The 23,535-nt window shown below is 52.1% G+C and overlaps 1 protein-coding gene across 1 annotated transcript; it reads right to left on the reverse strand.

The window, feature by feature from the left end:
* Nucleotides 1-3,869: 3,869 nt before the first annotated feature.
* Nucleotides 3,870-23,038, reverse strand: CHST1 (carbohydrate sulfotransferase 1). Its single transcript, XM_075927556.2, has 2 exons — nt 22,181-23,038; nt 3,870-5,818 (listed from the first exon to the last, which is right to left on the reverse strand). Exon 2 carries the CDS (start codon nt 5,772-5,774, stop codon nt 4,515-4,517), a length of 1,260 nt encoding a protein of 419 aa, XP_075783671.1. The 5' UTR covers nt 5,775-5,818; nt 22,181-23,038; the 3' UTR covers nt 3,870-4,514.
* Between the last annotated feature and the right edge of the window lie 497 nt (nt 23,039-23,535).

Below are 23,535 nucleotides of genomic sequence, written 5' to 3' on the forward strand. Positions count from 1 at the left end.
GGTGTGGTTGGATGGGAAGAGCCAAACTATAAGAATATGGTGTAGAGTAGCTGAAGTTATTCGGAAATGAGGAGGAAGAGATACGGTTGCTAACACAACTGGGCTGGGAAGTAGGGGGAGTGGTTCTCAACCTGCAGCCCGTACCTCAGTGCCGTACAGGTAGTATACCACGGGGCTGCAGCCCACATAATACAGAGCTGCATAGGCAGCCCACAGTGCTAAACAGGTTGAGAACTGGTGGCATCACTCCAGGATCAGGCATAACAGAGACTATTCAGTGGACTTCAGAAGACTTGTGTCTCACGCTGAAGGTTCATTTTGCAGGCAGGCTTCTAAATGTGTTGGCTGTCACACATTGTACTTGCACTGATGTTAGCATCTAAAGCACAGTAATGGATTGCAGTACCAGCACTCAACAGGATGCGTCTTCACTCTGCTCCTCCGTGCACCATCCCCAAACCAAACAGAAAGAAGAGCGGATTAGCATTTCCTGCCGATGCATGATGGCTGGTATGAAACAGAGAAGCCTCCTAACAGATCTAGTGTCTCTAGACTGCAGGGATAAGCTGAGGATGGCTTATTGTTTGCCCTGTGAAGGGCTTGCTGTGAGTCCAAGGCTGGTAAATAAACAGCAATGTGCCAGCTGAGAGCAGTAGGTGGGGTGAATGTGCCCTAGATTGCGGGAGAGAACCATCCAGTCACTAGTTTTTCCTTTTCCTCTTTCGCTTTTCACTCTATCTTTTTCCTGCCTTGTTCTATTACTTCCTTTGCTTTGCTTTTCTTCTCAGGCCAGAATGCCTACTGAATGGGAGCATCTGGTTAATGAAATGGGGCCGCGGTATGGAAGACTCAGCTAGCTCAGACTGTTTGCCTGGCTAGGAGAAGCAAGGATGTGCATTTCCTCGGCTGCTGTCTCTACTCAGCCTGTTGATGGAAAAAATCTCTGTTTTGTCTCTGTGGCCCTTCCTAGTCTGCACCTCCTTGCGTGCATCTTGTTATGTTTCCATGGTGCTGAAGTAGGTCTTATAAAATACGGGTTGTGTGTAAATATAGAGACAGAAGTAGGGTGTGGCAATTTCAGGGGTAGGGTGTTACTGACCATCTCTGGCTTCACATGTTTTTCCTTGCATGTGTCTGTCTGAGACACTCCCACCTCGTGGAGTAAGTAAAGTCAGCTCTAGTGAAATACTCACACATTAAAGAATTCCTCCAGCCCGATTGCCCAGTCCTCTCCACCATGCTAGAGCAAATGCCTGAGGCTCAAGGGGATATTTTTGTTCTCTATAATTGAAATCTCTGTAATTTGTTTCTGGGTTTGAGATTTTTCTTGGGGTTTTTTTGGTTGGTTGGCTTTTGGTTTGTTTTTTTGCAATGTTTCTGGGAATATCCTGCATCTCTATATTTCAATTACAGTGAAATTTGAGGATAAATACCTCTTTGGGGTCAGTCCTTGTCTCCAGTGGGAGGAAATGAACAAAAATAATACCGTTAAGAAAATAATTAGACACGCAATGGAAATTCAAAGGTCACACCCAGAACCATTGTGCCAGAAACTGAGAATGAGTGTTAGGGGATGGATCACTTGATGACTGCCTGTTCTGTTCATTACCTCTGTGGCACCTGGCATTGGCCACTGTTGGAAAACAGGAAACTAGGGTAGATGGACCGTTTGGTTTAACCCAATATAACCATTTTTATGTCAGGACACCAAATAATATTAAATCTCTCTCCCCACTTACACTGGTTTTCAAATATGGCAAAGCCATTTTGTCCTGGCCACAATAATTGGTCAAGCTGTTAGAAACCAGTTCAAAGGAAGTATTTAAACCTGATTCCTAATATTAGCTTAAAATTCCATGCAGTTGGGCTTTGTTCAGTCAGAAGGCGGCCTCATGACTAAACTCCAAAGGCCACTGTATCCGGCTATAGCTACTGGAGAAAGGGAGCTTTTGTCCTTAGGCTGGCTGTTTCTTATCAAGATTTATTCAAAGGACCCTCTTACCAGCCAAGCCTTTCAAGGCAATGCTTGTCTCCACAGCAGCATGCTCATCCCTGGAGGACAGGACTGCTTGATTTCTCTGTGGGTCGCAGGGGCCCTGATAAACTTGGCCCAGTGGCTCCTCTGTAACCAAACGGTATATGGCCCACTCCCCCTACCTGTGTTTGGTGTGCAATCTATTAATGAGGGGGTGATGCACAGGTGGCTCCTAGGACCTGCAGCTCCTCATATCTCTGAGCTAGAGGTTCAGCCCACAGAGATAAACCGTCCCAGGATTAGCTGGGGATGAGGCACCGCAGGCACATTGGGCCTACCCATCTCGGCAAGGCTGTGTTAGGGGAAGGCAGCGGCAGTCATTTGGCTCCCAGCCATTGCCAGATGTGGCCCATGGTTAAGATTGGCTGTGAGCTAGGGCCAGCTGTGGTAGTGATTGTTGCAGGTCTCTCCATCCCCTCTCCCTGAGGCAAGGCAGCTAGTCCCTCACTTGCGGCCAGCTCAGATCCTTTATAAGGTGCTGCTTGTCTCCCTGCACACCCTGAGGAGAGGCCACCAAACTCATTTTTCTGCTGACCTTTTTCCAGTTAAAATGAGTTTTCATCTCCCAGGGCTGGTCAGTTTGCAAATGCGGCCAGTGAGACGAGCACAGGCAGCAGCAGATGTTCCTGCCCTTCTACAGGCCTGTAAAGAAGAGTTTAATAGAGAATTCTTGAAGCCTCCTGCCCTTTCTTCACCCCTTTCCCAATCCTCCCTTCCTTCCTTGGCTTTTAGGTGAGCAGAAAGCAGGCAGATCTGCTGGGATTTGTCTTTGTGCACGGCTACTGCAACTGCCCAGCTCAGCTCCACTGCCTGTGAAGAGCTCACTCACTCGCAGCTCGAGTGGAAAGTGTTGCCCCCCCCCCCCGCAAGCAAACCCCTGATCTAGATGCTCCATCATCGGGTGGAGCTCTCTTCCAGGTGAATACCTCCTCCCCCCAGCACCCCTCTCGCCTGCTCCAAGGACAAGAGATGGAGTTCTCCAGTGGATAAGGTGCTGGACGTGAGACCCAAGCGACCAGCCTTCTTGCTCTTCCCCTTACTGATTGTGTGGTCTTGAGCAAGGCACTTCCCTTTTCTGTGACTCTGTCTGCCCTCCCACCCTTATGCTGTCTGCTTTATTTAGGCTGCAGGTGCTCCAGGGCAGCAACTGTCTCTTGCCATGTGTTTGTACAGGCTGTAGCACGATGAGGCCTTGATCTGGTTGGGACACTGTGGGCTACTGTGACACAAATAAATCATAAGGATGAAAAATGTCAATTTTTCTTCCAATTTACAAACTGATCTTCAGCGTTTTACCTGGACCTCCAGGGCAAGGCACCCAAATAGGCTGCAGCAAGGGATTCAGACACTGGATTTGGGCTATGCTACTTTTAATGCCTTGGCCAGAGGCCATGCTGATTGGATCAGTACCTAGGCACATGATTTCTCTCAGTGCAATACCCAAGCTGCTGGGCATGCTACATGGGCCCCGTCAGTGCTTCTGCCAAAACAGCACCCCCAGCAGGCCCTAGGCTGGAAGGCCTTTTCAAATGATTGCTATTTTACTGAACAAGCTGCATTTTACACACTTTGGATGCAAGTATGCACACAGCAGAGCAAGAGTGAATTGAAGCCAGTGGCAAATTCTGAAACTCCATTCCATCCCCCAGGGAGGTTAGCCCAGACCACTCTTGGCTTGCATCTCTCTGTACCCCATCTCTCCCACCTTCTATTATGCTCTGAAGGTGGGTCAGGCTTATTGATGTGGGAGGGGGAGGCAGGTGTCATATATTCATGTCCTAGCTGCAGTTACTGAACTCTCCCAGTTGAATTTCACCCACCCAGCAATCATCAGTTTTGTTGCACACTTTTATTTACAGAAAACACAGAGATAAAGCATTAATTTTGTTTGTTTTTTAACAAACCACCCAATCAACTAAATTTTTTTTGGCACAAAGAATGTCACAGGTGTTACCAAACAACCATGGATCAGCAACCGATTGACTGCTCAGCCCAATAACACGACTTAAACGAACAGACATATTGAAACGAGATTGAAAAATTGGGAAGTTATTTCACATTCAGCTAACAGCATAACCTGCTCGGAACTGGGAGGCAAGGGGGAATTATTCTGGAGGGGACAACACCATTCATAAATTATATATATATATGTATATATATATATTTCTCTTACATTGTAAAAGTAAACAGTGCAAAAGTACAGTACCCCTGGTACCCTTCGGTTTGGAAAGCTTGAAGGTTGTTTTGTACATTGTGTGTGTATTTTGTAAACATTGTTACCCATCCACAGTTCTAGCTCTTGCTTTGAGACACCCAAAGCCCTTGCGTCCAAAGCGCATTGTGAGAGAGAGTGGCCTCCTTGCCTTAATGCTGTTGAGATTCCCATTCAAGATTTAGTGCAAATTTTGGAGAAGGAGGGAAATAAAATAAGGCAACAGTTAGAAACAGTCCATATCAAAAAGCGAGCATAATGCCTGTCTTACAAAAAGGGCAGGAAGTCCCTTTCTTCCACCAGGCTGATGGAGAGGTTCTTCAGTTCTTCCTCTGAGCCCGCCATTTTGTAGCCAAGCTGTGCCAACACCTGCTGGCAGGCGTTCTGAGTAAACTCCACAATCTCGTAAGAAAGGCGGAACCGCCATTTCTCTGCTGTTGCGGCCGAGTTCCGGACAGTCCCATACTTGTGTTTGGCCGCGGACCTGTCCCCTCTTGTGTTATTTTGTATCCATCGCTCAACGTTGCTGTCCATGGGAATGCCCAGGAAAGTGTAAATCTCCTCAGTCTTTTTCAGGGGATTTCTGGCCAGGTCTTCGTACCTTACCAGCATGTATTTACCCTTAAGCCAAGGTGGTCGGTTTAGTCCAGTGGATACAGAGTTCAAAAAGTCCTCACAGACTGTGGTGAGCTGGGTCACATCAAGGTTATAGGGCTTCCTGCCGGTACCGTCCCAGATCCTCCAAAGTCTATAGGTGTCTCGGAAGGTTTCGCTCCTGGAAGCTAGGATACCTCTGGGGTCCCTCACCAGCTGTATAACCTTCAGGTTTAGTCTGGGATCCTCCACCAAGGCTCTGAGGTCACTGACCTCCGGCACTCGCACTGTTTTGATGGCCACATGCCCATGCTCTTTGCATGACTCAGTGGCCAATGTCAGATTTAAGGTGCCACACTTTTTCACGCAGTCTCCTTCTTCCAGCTGGATATCAATGGGCCCCAAAGATTCACAAACCGGTGGCGAACACAAGGCCTTGCTGGCTCCCCTGCGGAACAGCCGGTCCGTCGTGTGGTTCACCGGCTGGGGTTTGATGTAGTTCTCAAGAAAGTATAGATCACAGTCATAAAGGCTCCTCAGCAAGTCTCTGCTGGCGCCCAGCATGACCCGCCTGTCCGTGGTGCTCTTGCTCTGGGTCAGCTTTGGAATCAGAGTGTACTGGACATGGTAGAGGGGCTCAAATAAATAGAAGACATCAAAGTGCTGGTTAAACAACTGCCCAACAAAAGAGGAGCCACTCCTGGTGGTGGCTAGGATCAGGACGTGCGTCTTTCGGGAAAGGTTATAAGGAAAGGTTGGGCTCTCGTCACATAGCCTGTCAGCCGACTCAGTCTCTTGGCTCAGGCTGCAGTTCATGGGATTGGGGACGGGACAACTGTGGAAGGACTTGGCGGTGAAGGTTCGGATTGCTGTGTACTGGATTGCGATGGATGCCAAGGCTAGTAGGAGGACAGCCTTCCAGGAACATTGCATGGCTGGTCACCTTCATGGAGCTTCTTTACAGGTTGTCTTAGTATCTGCAACACAAAGAGAGGTCACAAGTTGAGCAGAGAATATTGCTCAGGACACAGAGTTCCCTGCACTAAATGGAGGTCAGATTGGGAAATGACAAATTAAGACTAGTAAGAAATCTAGCAAAGGGGAGATCAGCGATCACCATATGACTTAGGGATTCACTCCCATGCTATGCACCTCCCAGCCCTATCCCGGCAAGAGGAGTGAACATTAAGGCACATCCTCTTAGCCTCAGAAGCCATATCTACAGGGACCTTCAACCCAGGAATGAGGGTCCTCCGGCATGAAAGGCATCTAGAAAATGCAGAGCTCTCTGCTTCCTCTGTACCTTGCACCCTCCTGTGGGGAAGGAGGCAGGCGATGGCCCTGGCCACACTATGGACATACCTTTATGTACTGCCACTCTAGGGGAGTTCATAGCAGCTGCACAAATGTAGGGAATCCAATAACCACAGGCTGTATGCTGGGCCATGTATGTAAGTCAGCTATCACTCCATCAATCAAAGTCACTAACACCCAGTCCTGGTAGATGTGGCAAGAACGAGGCAGGGGACCTAGAAATAGGGTGAGTCCATCTTCCTGTGTAGCATGCCCAATTTGTGCCAACAAATGCCTGCTCTGTGTGAGGGAAAAGGCAGCCCCTTCACTTTTCTCTTCTAGAGCTGCAAAAGTCCACCCTGGCCAGGATAGGGCGGTAAACCTGACTAATAGTGCACAGTCCAGAGTCAAGGGATTTCCGCAAGCTAGATGGGCCTGACATGGCATTGTGGGCTTCCAGATTCATCTCTCAGCTCCAGAGCCATCATGTTTTACTAGCTGTCAACCCTGCAAACCCTGCCTGGCATCTGAGAATCAAGTGAGATTCTTATCTTCTCGCACCTGCTAATGGTTTTGCCATCAGATGCTACTGCACAATCTTTAGATTCTATTCTCCATTATACCAGTGAGTCCCCATGAGTGGGAGCCAATCCTGTGCCTAGAGACAGCACATGTTTTCTCCCCCTGTGGACTGCCCGCAAAGATAGCACCAGAGCCCAAATGCAAGGCACTTTGCTGACTCATGGCAGAGATCTCAGAGCTGGGCACATTCCAGTTGCTGCCAGTGGGAGCTAGACCCCAGAGTGAGAAGCTCCTAAAAGCAGCTAGATTGTGGCTGACGTGGGTGCAGCAACGTGGCCATGTGCTCCAATTCAGACGTGACACGAGGGGATGTTTGCCAGGAGCGGAGGGTGATTGACTGAGGCAATAGAAGGAGGTTGTTTTCCTGCCTCTGCAAACTGCAGCACATAAAACTGCGGAAAGATGGTTAATGCTGGAGTCTACCATTGACCTTCCCATATTGTGCCCTAAACACTGTTGCTTCCAAACGTGTAAGCATGAGAGCAAGAAACACGGCAACTCAGCAATTAGTGCTGAGGCCCACAGCACCACAGTGAGGCTTTTGCTGAATGTACGTTCACAACAACAGCTTTCAGCACGCACGGTCTCTCCTTTGCTCCCTCCAAAGCTGGTCTCGGGCGTGGTGGTGGAAGCAGAGCTCAGCAGGAGTCCAGCCTCTTGCTGATGAGGATACAGGGGAAGCAACAATGTTTGAACATGGGCAGAGGAGGAGACATCCAATGTCTGGGTGGAGACAACCATTCATAAAACCAAAGTATTGGAAAACAAGACGGGAACCAACCTCCCACAGTCCCTGCCACCTTCTGCATTCAAATGGAGGGGACCCCCACCCCAAGCTGCATCATCCAGCTGTCACAACGGCTGCTGTCTCCCTGGCAGCTGCTTATTTTATTCTGCTTTGCATTTTTTTTCAGTGATTTCCTCCTTGTTTGCATTGGGGGCAGTGACTAGCCTCACTGCCATGTTGCAATAATAATAGCAAGCTCTTGCACCTGTAGACCTCAAAGACCTCTTATGAGGTGATCAGTGTTGTTATTTTGTAAATGGGGAAACCGAGGCACAATGCAACAAAGTAATTTGTCCAAAGCAGGGGTGGGCAATAACCTGGACATGGTTTGCCAAGATTAGTCCCCAGGCAAGCTGCCATCGGCGATCACAGCTCCCATTGGCTATAGATCATCATTCCTGGCCAATGGGAGTGGCAGGAAGCTGCAATCCTCAGTACCTGCATCCATGCAGCTAAATATAGCAGCAGGAGCTAACCCTGGCAAATCAGAGCCAGCCCGTGGGCCAGTATTTACCCATCCTTGGTCCAAAGTCACTCTGCAATCCAGAGGCAGGACTAGAATACACCTCTCCTGGGGCACAGTCTCCCATACCACAGATGATGATGATGACGACGACACCTCCTCATAAGCTGCCTGTGTTTTCAGCAGCTTGGGGCAGACTTTATAAGAAATGACCAGGGCAAGGGGCTGAGCCTTCCCAGGACAGACTCAAAGGGAAACCTAGAAAGTCTGGCAAAAGAGTCTGTGGCAGAAGCCCAGGAACCCAGTACTGAAGATGGGACGGGGTGTGCAAATGGCTACGGCGGCAAGAGTGTGACTCAGAGGCAAGAGCAGGCGAAGGGGGAGCACCATGAGCAAAGGATGGATGGGGAGACTGAAGAGCAGGAAGCATTTTCTGCTGATGCAAGACTGCGGCCCAGTCCCCATGAACCAAAGGGGCAGAACTAGGGATGTAAGTCAACTATCCAATAAGCAAACGCTTATCAGATAGTCAAGGGATTAGTCGACTAGTCGCTTCCCCATCCCTTGATGCCTCTATCAGAGACAGCAAGGAGGAAGCAGGAGCCGGTGCTGAAGGTAGACAGCTTAAAAGCCGGTTCTCCCAGCACCGTGTCTTCAGGTAGCAGGGGAGGCAGGGAGGTAATGGGGACCCAGCATGAGCCAGGAATCAGCTGATTCCAGCTCACACCTAGTCCCAGACACGATTCTGCTTTTTAAATATACTAAGAGCCAACAGACTCTTAGTCCATTTAAAAGGTTGGTGCGCAGCAGGAAGACCCTTTCCAAGCTGGGAATCAGCTGATTCCCAACTCGCCCTCGGTCCCTCCTGCTGGCTTTAGCCTTTTAAATGGATTAAGAGCCAACAGGCTCTTAATCCATTTAAAGGCAGAGCTCCAGCAGGCTTAGTTCCTGGGTGGGAGCTAACCTCACTGCAGCTCCCCACTTAGCAACTAGTTGATGGAAAATCCATCAACTAGTCGATTACTTGATTAAACTAAATTTAACATCCCTCGGCAGAGCCCTGTGCCTGTGACCCATGTGGCCTGCTAGGTCCCCGAGCCACACAGCATGCTAATATTGGAAACAAGGGTTTAAAATATTTAAAATAACCTTTGAATTTTAAAGACCTGTTTAATGCGCTGGATAATGTAGGCCCCTCCCCCTCTGCACCCAGAGGCATCTGCTGATCTGTTGCCTGAGATCACCAACAACTTGCTTATGCCAATGGCATCTCCGCATGTAGCTGATGCTCACCCATAACGCTACCCTGCGAAGGGAAGAGCATATAGAGGGGCTAACACATAAGGAGCCAGGGAATGGAGGGTCAACCTGGCTAGCAGCTGCTACAACTCCCCTACTGTCTCTCAGAGCCCTGGCTGCAGCCTGTCACAAAGGGTGGGCCCAGCACATTGCTTTCCTGCTGCCAGCAGGCTACTTTGCTCAGCTGCTTTCTAGCAGAGCAGGTAAATTGGAGACAGCTGTGATGCAATTGATCCCATGATTCTTTCTCCTGAGTAGCTGTGAACTACGCTGCAGGCATTTGCTCTCAATGTAAGGATGGGAGGGGGACAAGGGAGAGGGTGTGTTGCAAGGCAGGTTAGCTCTGTGTACATGGGCATTTGTGTCCATTAGGGATGTTAGTGTAGCTGATTAACCAGTTAACTGATAAGCAAAAGATAATAGGTTAATGCTATAGACTACACACAGCTCCCTCCCCAAACCCTTGCCATTACATTTTTTAGCAGGCTGGCCAGCAGCCCGGCTCAGTTCTGGCTCATGCCAGGTCGAGAACCTACCTCTGCTGCAGCTCTGCATTTAAAGTGTATTAGGAGCCAGGTAGGTCGTGGCTCAGTTCCGTCTCGCGCCGGTTCCAGGAGCTCAGATTCCCCCTTAGACAGAGACTGCTGCCACCCCACATTGCTGCCTCTTTATCAGAGGCAGCAGCACTGGGTGACAGGCTGCCAGTCCACAAGGTCAGCTGGTTTTTAAACTGGCTTCCCTCATGGACCAGCTCCCTCCTGGCACCCTGCACTGCTGCCTCTGATACAGTGGCTGCCGGCCCTGCCCCTGGGGACTATAGAATTGTCAACTAGCCAATAAAAATGCTTGAGGTTATTTGACTATTCAATTAACCAATATTTAACATCCCTAGTGGCCATACATGCCCACAGGTGTGCACACCCAGCTATACGGTTAAACAGATGGATTTGCCACCATCACTCTGGGGGTACGTCTAGACTACATCCCTCTTTTGACAGAGGGATGTAAATTAGGCACTTTGAAATTGCAAATGAAGCCGGTATTTGAATTTCCCACATTTCATTTGCATAATTGTGTCATGGCACTCTTTCCAAAAAAGCGCTATTTTGAAAGTAAAACCGCAGTCTAGACACAGTTCTTTCAAAAATAAAAGCCTTTTTCCAAAGATCCTGTAAACCTAATTTTTTGAGGTTTACAGGATCTTTCGAAAAAGCCTTTCCTACCCGTCCCTATGCCAGGCTGCTCCCGGGGGGTATGTCTACACTACAAAGTTAGTTCGAACTAACGGACGTTAGTTCGAACTAACTTTAATAGGTGCTACACTAGCGCTCCGCTAGTTCGAATTTGAATCGAACTAGCGGAGCGCTTAGTTCGAACTAGGTAAACCTCATTTTACGAGGACTAACGCCTAGTTCGAACTAGCTAGTTCGAACTAAGGGCTGTGTAGCCCTTTAGTTCGAACTAGTGGGAGGCTAGCCCTCCCCAGGTTTCCCTGGTGGCCACTCTGGCCAACACCAGGGAAACTCTATGCCCCCCTCCCGGCCCCGGACCCCTTAAAGGGGCACGGGCTGGCTACGGTGCCCGTGCCAGGTGCAAGCCTGCCAGCACCCAGCTAGCAGACCCTGCACCTGGCACGGCACAGAGCCACCCACCCGATGCCCCCCAGCCCACCCCCTCTTGCCGGGACCAGGCTGGCGGCTCCCGGGAGCTTGCCCTGGACCGCAAGAGGCGGGCACCTTCCTGGGCTAGTGCGGACATCGTGGACCTCGTCCACGATCTCCGCACTAGGCACAGGAAAGTGGCTGTCTAGGGCAGGAGAGCTGCCAGCCTGGCCACCCAGGACCAGGTGTGCATGAAAATCAAGGGGGTCCACTGAGACCCCCGACACTGAGCCCTGAGCTTACAATGGCCGTACTGGGTCAGACCAAAGGTCCATCTAGCCCAGTAGCCTGTCTGCCAACAGCGGCCAACCCTAGGGACCCTGGAGGGGATGGACCGAAGACAATGACCAAGCCATTTGTCTCGTGCCATCCCTCTCCAGCCTTCCACAAACTTTGGGCAGGGACACCACTCCTACCCTCTGGCTAATAGGACTCCATGGACCCAACCTCCATCACTTTATCTCACTTCCCTTTAAACTCTGTTCTAGTTGTAGCCTTCACAGCCTCCTGCAGCAAGGAGTTCCACAGGTTAACTATTTGCTTTGTCAACAACAACAACAACTTTCTCTTACTAGTTTCAAGCCTGCTACCCATTCCTTTCCTTTGGTGTCCTCTAGTCCTTCTTTATGGGAACTCAGGAAGAACTTTTCTGAATGCACCCTCTCCACCCAACCCCTGCTTTTAGAGACCTCTATCCTGTCCCCCCTCCGTCTCCTCTTTTCTAAGCTGAACAGTCCCAGTCTCTGTAGCCTTTCTTCATCTGGGACCTGTTCCCAACCCCTGATCATGTTAGTTGCCCTCCCCTCTCCCAGCCTTTCTCTTCCCCTCTCCCACCTCCTTTTCCCAGTGTCCCCAGTTTTTTTCAATAAAGACAGAGTCAATGTTGGAAGAAACGTTATCTTTATTTTGTACATCAATAAGAAGAGGGGCTAGGGAAGGGTAAGTGGAAGGAGGTGAGGGAGGAATGGGGTACGAGCCCCCGATGGGGAGGACTGGGCTGGCTCTGCGGGCTTCTGGGGGTGGAAGCTCTCCTGCAGCCCCCCAATTACTCCCTCTCCCCAGATGGCAGCCTGCGGCAAGTGCAGCCGGGCTGATGGCCGAGTGGTGTGATGTGCCCAGTGTGGGCACTCAGGGCACTCCAAGCCAGAACTTCTTTGCAAGCGGGGCACCCCTTAGAACTGTGTGTCCGGGGTGGGGGTCGGGACCCTTTAAGCGCAGCCCTCGGCTAGCCTGAGACAGCATCTCCATGCTCTAAGTCCTCCTTTTATGCCCTGCCGGCACTGCTTCCAGCCATCCTTAAGCCCTGTTCAGAGTCCACTCAATGTGGACTTACTAGTTCGAACTAGCAAAACGCTAGTTCGAACTAGTTTTTAGTTCTAGACGCGTTAGTTCGAACTAGCTTAGTTCGAATTAACTAATTCGAACTAAGTTAGTTCGAACTAGCGCTGTAGTGTAGACGTACCCCAAGAGAGTTTGAAGTCAAACTCCAATGGCTAATGCTAACTGCAGTGACCAAGCTAGTCCACCCCAGAGATTAGCAGTGTGGGTTAGATGATCCCCAGCTTCTGCCTTCCCTCTACAGGCTTCCCTGGGGACTCTTTTTTTCCCCTCATTTAGTGCTTTACACATACCTCTCACAGAATGTGACTACATGTAGCTCTGTGCATGTGGAGCTGCAGCTCTTGGTACATGTCTTCATCTGTGTCTAGGGCTCTCTAAGTGTCAGTGCACATGTGTGGTTCTGTGTGACTGTCTCTGCCTTTATCCATGGCAGCCACTGCCCCCACGTGTGCTTGTGTGTCCTGCATGTTAGCAACTAAAGATTGCTGTGATTGGTGTTCTAGAAGAACCATAGGCAGGATCTTTGCATGTACCAGGATTCGTGTCTTAGGGTATGTCTAAACGGAAAAGTTATTCTGGAATAACAGTCGTTATTCTGAAATAACTATGTGAGTGTCTACACAGCAATTCTGTTATTTTGAAATTTATTCCAACTTCTGTAAACCTCATTCTACTAAGAATAAAACCTAATCTGAAATAGCTATTTCGAAATAAGGCAAGTGTAGGCGCTCCACTGCTGCTATTTCAAAATAGCCTCTCACCAGGACCATTCTAAGTTATTCCTCCTAGGGCTCTAAATTGAGAGAGCACGTCTACATTAGGGGAGCCTGCCTCAGACTAATTTTGAGGCGTCAGTGTAGACGTGCTATTTCGAAATAAGCTATTTAGGAATAGCTTCTTCCGAAATAACTGTGTAGTGTAGATGTGGCCTTAGTATGTGAATGGTGCACGCGCCTGCATGTTGCTCCCTGTGTAGCCATATGTCTGCATATGCAGCAGTGAGATGCTTTAATCCTTCTCCTCTTCACTCTCTTTTCTACACACACACTCTCACGCGCTGATCCAGAGTAACAGCTTTGAAATACCCTGAATTAAGCCATTGCTCCTGCACACCTAACAGAACAGGGAGGCCAGTTTTTCTCTCTCCCCTCCTCCAGCAAGCTTGCCCATAGCAGCTAAGAGCCAATGCTCGGAGGGGATTTCTGAGTTCTGTCAGGGAGCTGAACTAGCCAGGCCAGCTTTAATATGCAGGGCCTGTTCAACCACAAAGCATCTGTGGCTTTAGCATATTAAAATTCCTGACAGGCCTGGAAAAGCACAAAGTTCCTGGTGATTTTCCCCCTGAGAGGTTTCTGCTGTTGGCGGTATGTGGCACACCCATCACCCTGACGTGCCCCGCTCTCCAGGGGCTGCGAGTGTTCTGCACGCTGAAACACAAGGGGGCGGGGGCTGCTTTGCTCAGCATGGAGCCTAGCTTAAATTGTACTTAGTTACAGAGACCAGCATACATTAGGCTGGAGCATGTTTTTCTAGGGGTGGGACGAGTTGGAGCATTGGGAATGGGGCAAGGAGCCTTCCACTGCCATGTCAGATCCATCCCACCATGGGTGCTGGAACCATTTTTAATGTGCGATTGCTGAACGCTATCATCATTGAGTTGTTAGTGCTACTTCAAGCCCACCACTCCTACTTCCAGCATCTTTGCACCCAGGCTGACTGTGACCGCAAGTTCTTCCTCTCTGATGGCTGTTTGGTGGCCCCTGGGAGAGAGGCATTAGTGGCTTTCAGTGCAACCCCCATTGGGCAGGTGTCCTCGAGCCAAACCTCCACAGTTATTGCTATCTTACTGACACCCTGAGCAGAGGGGCCTGGAGCCTGAACTCCCTGCTCTCTCCTAGGGATGGTCCCCTCCAGGGCAGGGTTGAGCCACACTGATGGGGCAGGGGGAAGTGCATCTTGCCCTTGTCCATACTGAACCTGTTCTGGGGCTGCACAGGAGGATCAGATCTGGACCCAGCACTTCTCAGCCCCGTTAACTATCTACCAACACTTTGACAGATAGTGTGTGCAGGTCTGGAGGGCAGGGAGATGCAAGGAATGTCCATTGGTGATCCTACTGGGAACTAGCCTTGGCATATCAGTACCCACCTTTGATAGGAGGGCTGCCCCAGAGGGACCCAGGTGCTAATGTGTCCATACAGGAAATATCTCAGCTCCTCTGGTATCCTGTCAAACTCCCACCCCAAGTGAATTCTGTAGGGCCCGCCTATGTCTTACCACCTCTTTCCTTGTTTCCTCCAGTGCCTCCCATCACAGCCTCTTTCTCTGCATGTTCTTCCCCAGACACACGCCCATTGCACTGGTCCCGTCACTAAGGCTCTTTGTTCCCAGTCAGGGCAGCTGAAGAGCAAGATCCTGGTTTCCTCTCTGCTCCTGGCCCTGCGCAAAGGGAGGCCCACACACACACACACACGGGCTCTCGGGCACAGCAGCCGCTTTGCTTGTCAGTTTTCTCTGCATACTGTCCAAGCAGAGAACTCTCCGTTCCCCTCTGGTGGCCACCGGTTCTACTGCGGCCTCCTGAAGGGCTCAGACTTTGCTTTGCTTTCTCTTTTAGGGCAGGTGTGGCTGATGAACGCGCATGGACAGTGAGGGCTCTACAGTGCCCACCACAGCTACACAGGGCGAGGCCAGGGGCTGGGAAGCTTCATGTGCCTAGGTTCTGCCATTAACCCTGAATGCTGACCTGCCACCAGCCTGCTCCGTTCTCAGGCAGACAGACGGAGACACTGTCTCCTGAACGCAGCACTCCTTGCTGTTTCAGCTATGCCAACTTGTACGGGGCAGAGGGGAGAGATTTCTATGGACACGCACGTGAGACTGAAACCAAAGGCTGGGCAGCGCTCCGAGGCAGAGTGATGGACTGCAGGTGAGTGACCAGCCTGAATTGTGCCCTCTCTGAGCCCCCTGCAGAGGAATCAGCACCCGTCAAGGCCTTCGGCCTGCGGTAGGCAGTGGGGAACAGGTGGGGTCATGCAGCCAGGATGGCTGGTTTGCATTCTGAACCAAAGTGTGAAACGTCTTCCCTCCCTTTGCCAGGCCCCCCTGCCTCCCAGCAACAGTGCTTGTGTCACTGCTCCTTCAGCAAGAGGGCAGGTCCCACGGCATTCGGTTGGGTCACTGTCAAATCCAGAACAAGCCACTCTCAATCAACGCCTGCTCAGCACAGCCAGCGAGAGGTGGCGCCCAGAGGGAGCGGCACAGCACAGTGCCTACCACAGTGTTGCAAGTAAAAGGCAACTCCAAGCCAGGGCCAGTTCAGTGCAGCTCCTACCAGCTGCATAAATGAAACTCCCCCGCTCTCATGGAGACTGGGGTCCTCTCAAAGCAGAGACTGTTCTAAGCAGCTTTCATCGTCATCGCTCGCATCCCCAGCAGCGTGAGGATGTGGAGGGTCCCCCTTCCCATCCTGCCCTCATTGGGGTTAGTCTAACCCCAGCAAGGAGACGAGCAACCCCTGAAGACAATGGAGACATCAGCCAGAGGTGAGTGTGCTGCAGCCCCTCCAGGTGCAGAGATGGGATGGGAGGCAATGAATGAGGAAAGGCAGGCAGCCCCTAGAAAGACCAAGGCACACTCTCCAAGTAGCTTGGCAGGGCTGTGGCCCCAGAACACTACTGTTCCAGACAGTGCTAATGTACCGGCATTGGGGAGTGGCTGGTAAGACTGGGCATTGCTTTCATGGCAGGCTTTTCCTGGCTTCTCCTTGCCAAACACAGAGCCTACAGCCTGGTTGCTGTAACAAGCACCCCAGAGGGGAAGACACAAACACCCCAGCTCCCTACACCAACACACAGCGCATCCCTGGAGATTGTGCTTGAATTTTCAGAAGAGCTCAGCCTCCCACTCATGTATCCAGAACTGCCCAGTTCCCATGGGCAGATGACATGGTGGGTAAAAATGCCAGTGCCCTGTGTAACTTAGTGCTGCCACCAGCGGAGCTAAACTGCTGCTAGTCACAGTGGGAAATATAGCCATGGGGGATGCCCACACCAGGGGGCAGAAATCACCTTGTCCGGTAAATCTGGGATCATGCGCAACACTAATTGTGATTTCAAAAATCAACCAACAGGCCAAAAACATAAATCTTGTTTTAAAATATCATTATTTTGGTGGCAATTTCATGATTTTGTGGGCCTGAGTCCTGAATTTTGAGCCTTAGGGGCGGGCATTCCCTCCCCCTTGGCCTCTGAACACTGTTCATGATCACTTCAGGCCCACGCTGGCCCCAGAATGCCACACAATGACCTACGGAATGGCACCAATTGTAGCAGGACACTCCCAGCCACTTCAGGCATTGGGATATGGACACTGTCAATTTTAAAAGCAACATTCCAGAAGGGTTGTTCCCCTCCCCGCCTCACATTCCCACTGTCTCATAGGAGGCAGGTTAAAGGTAGTAAAGCACCCAGAAAGACAGGAGAGGCGGGTGCAAACACCTGCACCCACATCTCCTGGCTGGCACAGCTGCTCTGCTGACAGAGTGCAGGCAGCAAGCCAGCCTGGCAATCCAGGAGCATCAGAGATCAACGCAGTGAATCAACCTGAATGGTTGAATGAATTACCCTCAAACAGAGCAACAAGTGTGGCTGGATACACCAAAGTCTCTGGGGAGGGAGTCCCTGAACTAGGGAGTCTCTTACCAGGTTTGATGATAATGTTTTGCTTTTATAGCTCAATAATGGGAGTACCCTGCTGTATGCTCAAATCAGGGCTGAGCTCATAAGCTACGCAGGTTGCATCTGGTCAGTAGAAAACACAAGCTGCTGCAGTGATTGGTGTCAGGGATGCTCCATTCTCTGTATCGGTGCTGGGCCCAACATTCCAGCCTGGCGCTAAGGAGCGCTGCGCAGCTGGAGGTGCTGTCAAATCTCTTGTGTCATTCAAGAGCTCGTGTCCCTTCTTTTAAGCTGGGGCATGTCATCCCCACATCACCCTACATCCTGGCCAAATCCCCATGCAAGTTAGTCCATTCTGCCCTCTCAATTCCATCTGTAGGTTTGACTGAATACAAGAGTCTTTTCCCCTCTGCCTTAAAAGAGTGCGTAGCACTTCGGTGTGCCTGACTGGCTCATTGCTCCTCCCAAGAGGTGGCTGCATTCAGTGCAAGTAATTCCTATGATCTGCAAAGTACTTTGGATTCTCTTGAGGTGGCATATGCTTTACCATGGAAGGTGTTAATCACACTTATGTATTATCATTGCTGTTAAGGGAGGGGATTACTGAAGCTCCTGAGGGTGACGCGGTGTAATTGCTCCCTCCTCTTTTGGTGTCTCTCTTAGGCAGCTCTCCTCCTCTCACCGAGATTCATGTGCTTAGCTTTGCTATCCAGATTTGAGTGCGTCAGCCTCCTTCAGCAGCTCCTGCCTTCCCACCCATGCAATCCCTATGAATGAAGGGCTGTGTTGTGGCCCAGCTCACTGGTGAAAATAAGGCTGGCGGGGAAAGGAGACGAGGGGGAAGGAGAAAATTCAGACAGCCCCCGGGGCAAAGCAGTACCGTGCGGTTAGGGCAAAGGGCTGGAAGCCAGAGGAACCTGAAGACAGTAGAAGTGCCGCATCACACCATGCCCAGCTCTGCTGAGACCCATAGTAAAAGCTCAACCCCCTTTCTAACAGCCTGTTGCTGTGGCTAAGGAAAGGAGTAAACAGGAGCTCTTTAGACCTATCCAGTGGAGCCCCACACAATGCACCTCTTCCATCACAGTAGCTCTGGCTGGGGCTGACCCCTCTTTGCAGCTGTGCAGTGTTACCACCAAACACAGTGCCACCCCCAAAACTGATCACAATGAACGAGTCTGTTCCCATGGAAACCATACAGTGACTCAGGACTTCGGGACCAGCTCAGAACATGATTGTGAATATCAAATGCTCAGGGAGATTTAGGGTCCTGGAGTCTGTGAACGAAAGGGGCAGCAGCAGCAGCAGATGGACTGTGTTGCTGATGCACCCCGCCCTAGTAGGCAGTTCCATGCACACGCTTACACAGATACACAGGGCAGTGCACACCCGCAACCATATCCAATCTACTCCCTGAGTCCACAGCCAACAAACCCCTTCCACTGACACAGGTGTTACTGCAGCATTTCGGAGTCATTATTGCAGTGTGCACCTCTGGGGGCACTCACCCAAAACATCAGACCCACCCCAATGCCTAGCCACACTTGTGCACAGGCGCCACACCCACCCATACCAACCATGATGCAATAACTCCAGTTCCCTTCACCTTTTGCAAACTCTTGGCCCCGCTGCCCTCACCCTCACCCTATAACGCTGTCTCAGCTCAGCACCTTCCATCCCTGGAGCCCAGCACGCTCTCCGGACAGGGTGAAATGTGACCATCCCGATCTGCAGAGAGGGAAGCACAGGCATGGAGAGACCAGCTGTGCCTCTTCGGAGCGCTGGCCAGTTAACAATCCAGCCAGGCTCTCACTTCGCAGGGCTGTTTCAGCAGGAGCTCACAGCTCCATCAGACATTTAGTTGTAGGATTGCGAAACAAAGCCTAGCGGGGACCCAGCAGGTTCTGGCTCTGCTGCTTCTTGACACCCCATGATTGAAGAATGGCTTTGTCTAAAAACAAACTGTTGAGGCCATTCAGGCAGAAGCAGTGGGGTCCTGATGGGGTTTAATCCCAAGCACTAGGCAGAGCTACGGTAGTTTAGTTGTATGTGAGTCTCTGGAAATCTGTAGGGCCATTGGGGTGAGGTATGTCCATCTGGGATGGCTCTGATGGAGCTGCCAGTATCTCCCTCCACAAGGTGTGCCCCACACTGCTCCCCCGGAGCAAAGGGGGACTCACACTGGGAAAGCTGGAATTAAAACAACCAGTTCCTGCCCACCCCAAGTCCAGTCAAGATGTGGGATGTAGAGAGGGGGTCCGGTCTTGTCATGGAATAGCCTTTCCTCTCCTTTAGTCCTGTAGGAATGTAACTGCTCTATACATCCTGGCAGGGTTGGCACCTTCTTAGCTCTCCTGAAGGGCTACCGTGAGCACCAAGCAGTCCCCTGGGTGTGGGTTGTCCTTGCTCTAACCCTTTCTTGCTCTTACATGCTGTGTCATTCATCCACCAAGCTGCCTCCTCCAGCCCAGAAATGGCAGCAGAGCCCTTTAGGATGAAGGGCACCATCAGAACATGCAGTAGGACAATATGCCCTTTCCCCCTCATTGAAATCCTCCACTGTGGTTTCTGATTGTGATTTTTCTAGAGCCACATTTTTCCAGGCATAGGCATTTTGAGCTAATTCATCTTTGGCAAAAAAGCTCCAGCCCCAACCAACTCAAATGTTTTCCTGTCACAACTATTGCCTTGTATCTAGTTATCACTTGGAGCAACAGCTGCTTTTAGAACAGCTTCTCCAGGCTTCCATCTTCTCTGAACTGTTCTCCAGCCTCGCACCAGGAGCTTCTCTGGCAAGTGCTGGCTAGAAGGCTCCTGCCTATCTAAAAGCCTATTATAACTCTTAGAACAAGTTCCTCTTTCTCTCCCATGACCTACTTTTTCACAGGGGCATCATTTTATGCTAGTTCAGTGGGTGATGCTTCTATCCCAGCAGGATTCATCTCCTTTCGAGGACCCCCATAAGGAAGGGAAGCATTATTACCCCCATTTTACAGATGGGAAACTGAGGCATAGAAGCAGCTAAATGGTTTGCACATGTTCACACAGGCAGTTTAGTACATAGAAGGGACTAGCATCTGGATCTCTCAATAGCTAGGCCAGGCGCAGCCTATTGCCTCAACCACTGATCCATTTCTCCTCTTCCTGCTTTTGTGTTGGGGTTTTTTTCCCCCACAAGCCTAATCCTTGACTATTCAGAGTCCCTGAGTGGACTCTCCATTCTAAAAAGACCACTCAGCTGGGTATGGGTGAAAGCTCTTCACTCAGCCTCTCCTGCCCCTCATCTGTCTCAGGTAGTTCAGACCAGTTTGGGCCTAAGAGATGCTCCAGCATCCAGTTATATAAACACCTGATTGTTTCCAGCCACTCAAGTCCTTCAAAAAGCTACAAATACCCAGGCAAACCAGACACAGCTGTCCAAAGGGACAGGGGCTCTGGCCTCCTCATGGCATTAGAGAAATGATTCAATTAGTCCAAACAATGCTGATCATTATGAAGAAAAGGAAGTTTCCACCGAGGCTCATTTCTACCGCCAGGTTCTGATCAAGAGGTTGCTCAAATCTGCTTGTAATTGCTTCCTCTCTTGCTCCAGAGGGAGCTCCTAGGAGTTAATATCCCAGGACTGGTGCCATTGTGGAAGTGTGAATAGAAGAAAGCCAAACGCAGCAGGAGATGGGCCACTCTGGTCTGTGCAGAGAGAACAATGGCCTGAGAAATAGGAATGGCGGGGGAAATGACACCGCCTAGGGACTCCAGGTGATTTTTCCTTACCCTGGAAAGTTGTGAAAGGGTTGCAAGGTAGGAGAGTGAGTAAGTAAGTAGCAGAAACTTCTGGGTCAGGTAGGAAGAAGGGGCTAGCCAATGGGGCATTCCCAAGGAGCCCTGCCAATCCTTTGCCTGGCTAGGGAATAGGAGACCTTCCCACCCCAGCCTTTCCTCTTGGGAAGAAACAACATGTCAAGTGCCCGATTTTTGCCTGAGAGAAAATCAGCTCCATGGGAGTCTGAAGCCCTCTGCCCTGTGTGTCCTTAGTGCACCTTCCCAGCTCAGCACAAGTCTGGGACTTAGTGACATTTTTGATACAGTGACTAGCATTATTGAGAGGGATAAATAAATCCCAGCCAACCCACCCCCCACACTGAGTACTGAGCCACCTCACTGCCCTGAGCGGGAATCACCCTCCGTATGCTGAAGCCACCCTCTCAGATTGGTATTGGCCCCATTACTCTCCCCGCAGTGGGAATCAGCTCCCCCTCCCTTGTCTAAGGGATTTCTTCCTGGCCATGGCCTGTGACAGGAGACTGGCTGGACCAACACCCCCTCTGAGCCAGCAAAGCAATTCCCAGGCTCAAGTGCAGCTTCCTGCCAGCAACAATGGGGCTCAGCTCTCACCCCCTACCCAATGCACCCCCCCATGGGGCTCAGCTCTCACCCACTACCCACTGCACCCCCCCCCGGGGCTCAGCTCTCACCCCCTACCCACTGCACCCCCCCCGGGGCTCAGCTCTCACCCCCTACCCACTGCACCCCCCCATGGGGCTCAGCTCTCACCCCCTACCCACTGCACCCCCCCATGGGGCTCAGCTCTCACCCCCTACCCACTGCACCCCCCCATGGGGCTCAGCTCTCACCCCCTACCCACTGCACCCCCCATGGGGCTCAGCTCTCACCCCCTACCCACTGCACCCCCCATGGGGCTCAGCTCTCACCCCCTACCCACTGCACCCCCCCATGGGGCTCAGCTCTCACCCCCTACCCACTGCCCCCCCATGGAGCTCAGCTCTCACCCCCTACCCACTGCACCCCCCCATGGGGCTCAGCTCTCACCCCCTACCCACTGCACCCCCCATGGGGCTCAGCTCTCACCCCCTACCCACTGCACCCCCCCATGGGGCTCAGCTCTCACCCCCTACCCACTGCACCCCCCATGGGGCTCAGCTCTCACCCCCTACCCACTGCACCCCCCCATGGGGCTCAGCTCTCACCCCCTACCCACTGCACCCCCCATGGGGCTCAGCTCTCACCCCTACCCACTGCAACCCCCAATGGGGCTCAGCCACCGCCCCCAGGCACTGCTCTCAATAACGGGGTTCAGCCCTCACCCCCATGTCCGCGCCCCTACCTGGGAGCCGCCCCGCCCCCCGTTGCTGGCTCTCCGGAGGGGTGGGGGTCGCGCCTCCGTGCCCAGCCCCCCCGCAGGAGCCCGCGCGGCCGAGCTCGCCCCACGCACGTACCTGGCGCTGAAGTGCGGAGCCGCTCCGGGCGCAGCGGCAGGAGCCCCCCGCCTCTCATTGAGCCAGGGCGGCTGCCGGCCCCGTCTCCCGCCGCGGCTCAGGCCCCCTCCGTCCCGGCGAGCAGCGGCGGCAGCAGCAGCATCCTGTCTGGCCGGCTGAGCCCGCGCTGGCCCCTCCGCATGGCCCCGGGGCAGGCGGGAGCGCGGCGCGGCTCGGGGGCTCCTGCTGCAGCCAAGGGGGCCGGGGAGCCGCTTGCACAGAGCCGGGCACAAGTTGCCCCCTTCCCTGGCTGCTCTGCGGGGACCCGCCTCCCCCGGGCGCTGCGAGCGAGCCAGGCACCTGGGGCGCGTCAGCAGGGGCTGCAATGGGGGCTCATGCCGGTAGCGAGCAAGGTAAATCCATCTGCTGCCTGTGCGGAGACCCCGGGGAAAGCAGCCACCGGGGCGGGGAAAGGGGCAGATCCCAGCGTCCACGCCCCTCCAGCTCAGCCCCTTTCCCCCTTCCAGCCCCCGAGTCCCTCTTCCAGCAGGCACGGTCCGGGGTGTGAGCGCAGAGCCTCCCTCTCGCCTCCTCCTCCCTGCGCAGCTTTGCTCAGGCTGGCGGCAGCTCTGGGCTTGAGCTCCAACTGCACAACAAGCAGCCTGCTCAGTAGAGCCAAATATGCAGCCAGCCCCCCGCTCTGCCTCTGTCATCATCCCCACCCCTCTGTAGGGTTAGTGCCCAGCCCATGCTCTGCGCTGCCTCAGGAGGTGAAACACCCTGCCCAGTCTCTCGTCTGGCCTCTTTCCTTCCACTTTCCAGGGAGATTGGCAGCCGGAGAGCCAGGCCAGTCTGCCTTGGGTAAGTCAGCGGCACTAGACCTCAGCAGTAGCTGCTTTGTTCTGTCCAACCAGCAGAGAACTTTTATGCTTCCAGATAAGTCGTCTCTCCATCTTAAAGGGGCCCACACCCTAAAGAGCTTCATGCTCCGTTTATATAAAAATCATGCCTTGCTGTTGCTGGACAGCAGCGAATTAAATGAGAAAAGCCCCTGCTAGAGGGGGGATGGAAGAACAGGAACCCGGCCCTGCTGCAAGCAGAAGCAGCCAACAACCCAGAATGGATTGTGTTTGTGATGGGAATGACCATCGAGTAGGGGTTAAGCTGCAACTCACTCAGGTCTCCAACTGTGAACTGATGGAGCATCATTTCTCCACTCCACTGGCTGCCCTCAGGCCAGATGGCTGGGTTCTGAATGGCTGATGAGGCCTGGCTTTAATTTTTTCAGATTTTATTTTGTAACTATTACCTGTGTTAGAGATGCCTCTGGGACTGGTCCTGGGACTCTTGGGGTTTCAGCAGCTCAGCTTTCAGGG

Source organism: Pelodiscus sinensis, chromosome 5 (assembly GCF_052426305.1).
Source record: "Pelodiscus sinensis isolate ZL-2025 chromosome 5, ASM5242630v1, whole genome shotgun sequence".
Classification (NCBI taxonomy): Eukaryota; Metazoa; Chordata; order Testudines; family Trionychidae; genus Pelodiscus; species Pelodiscus sinensis.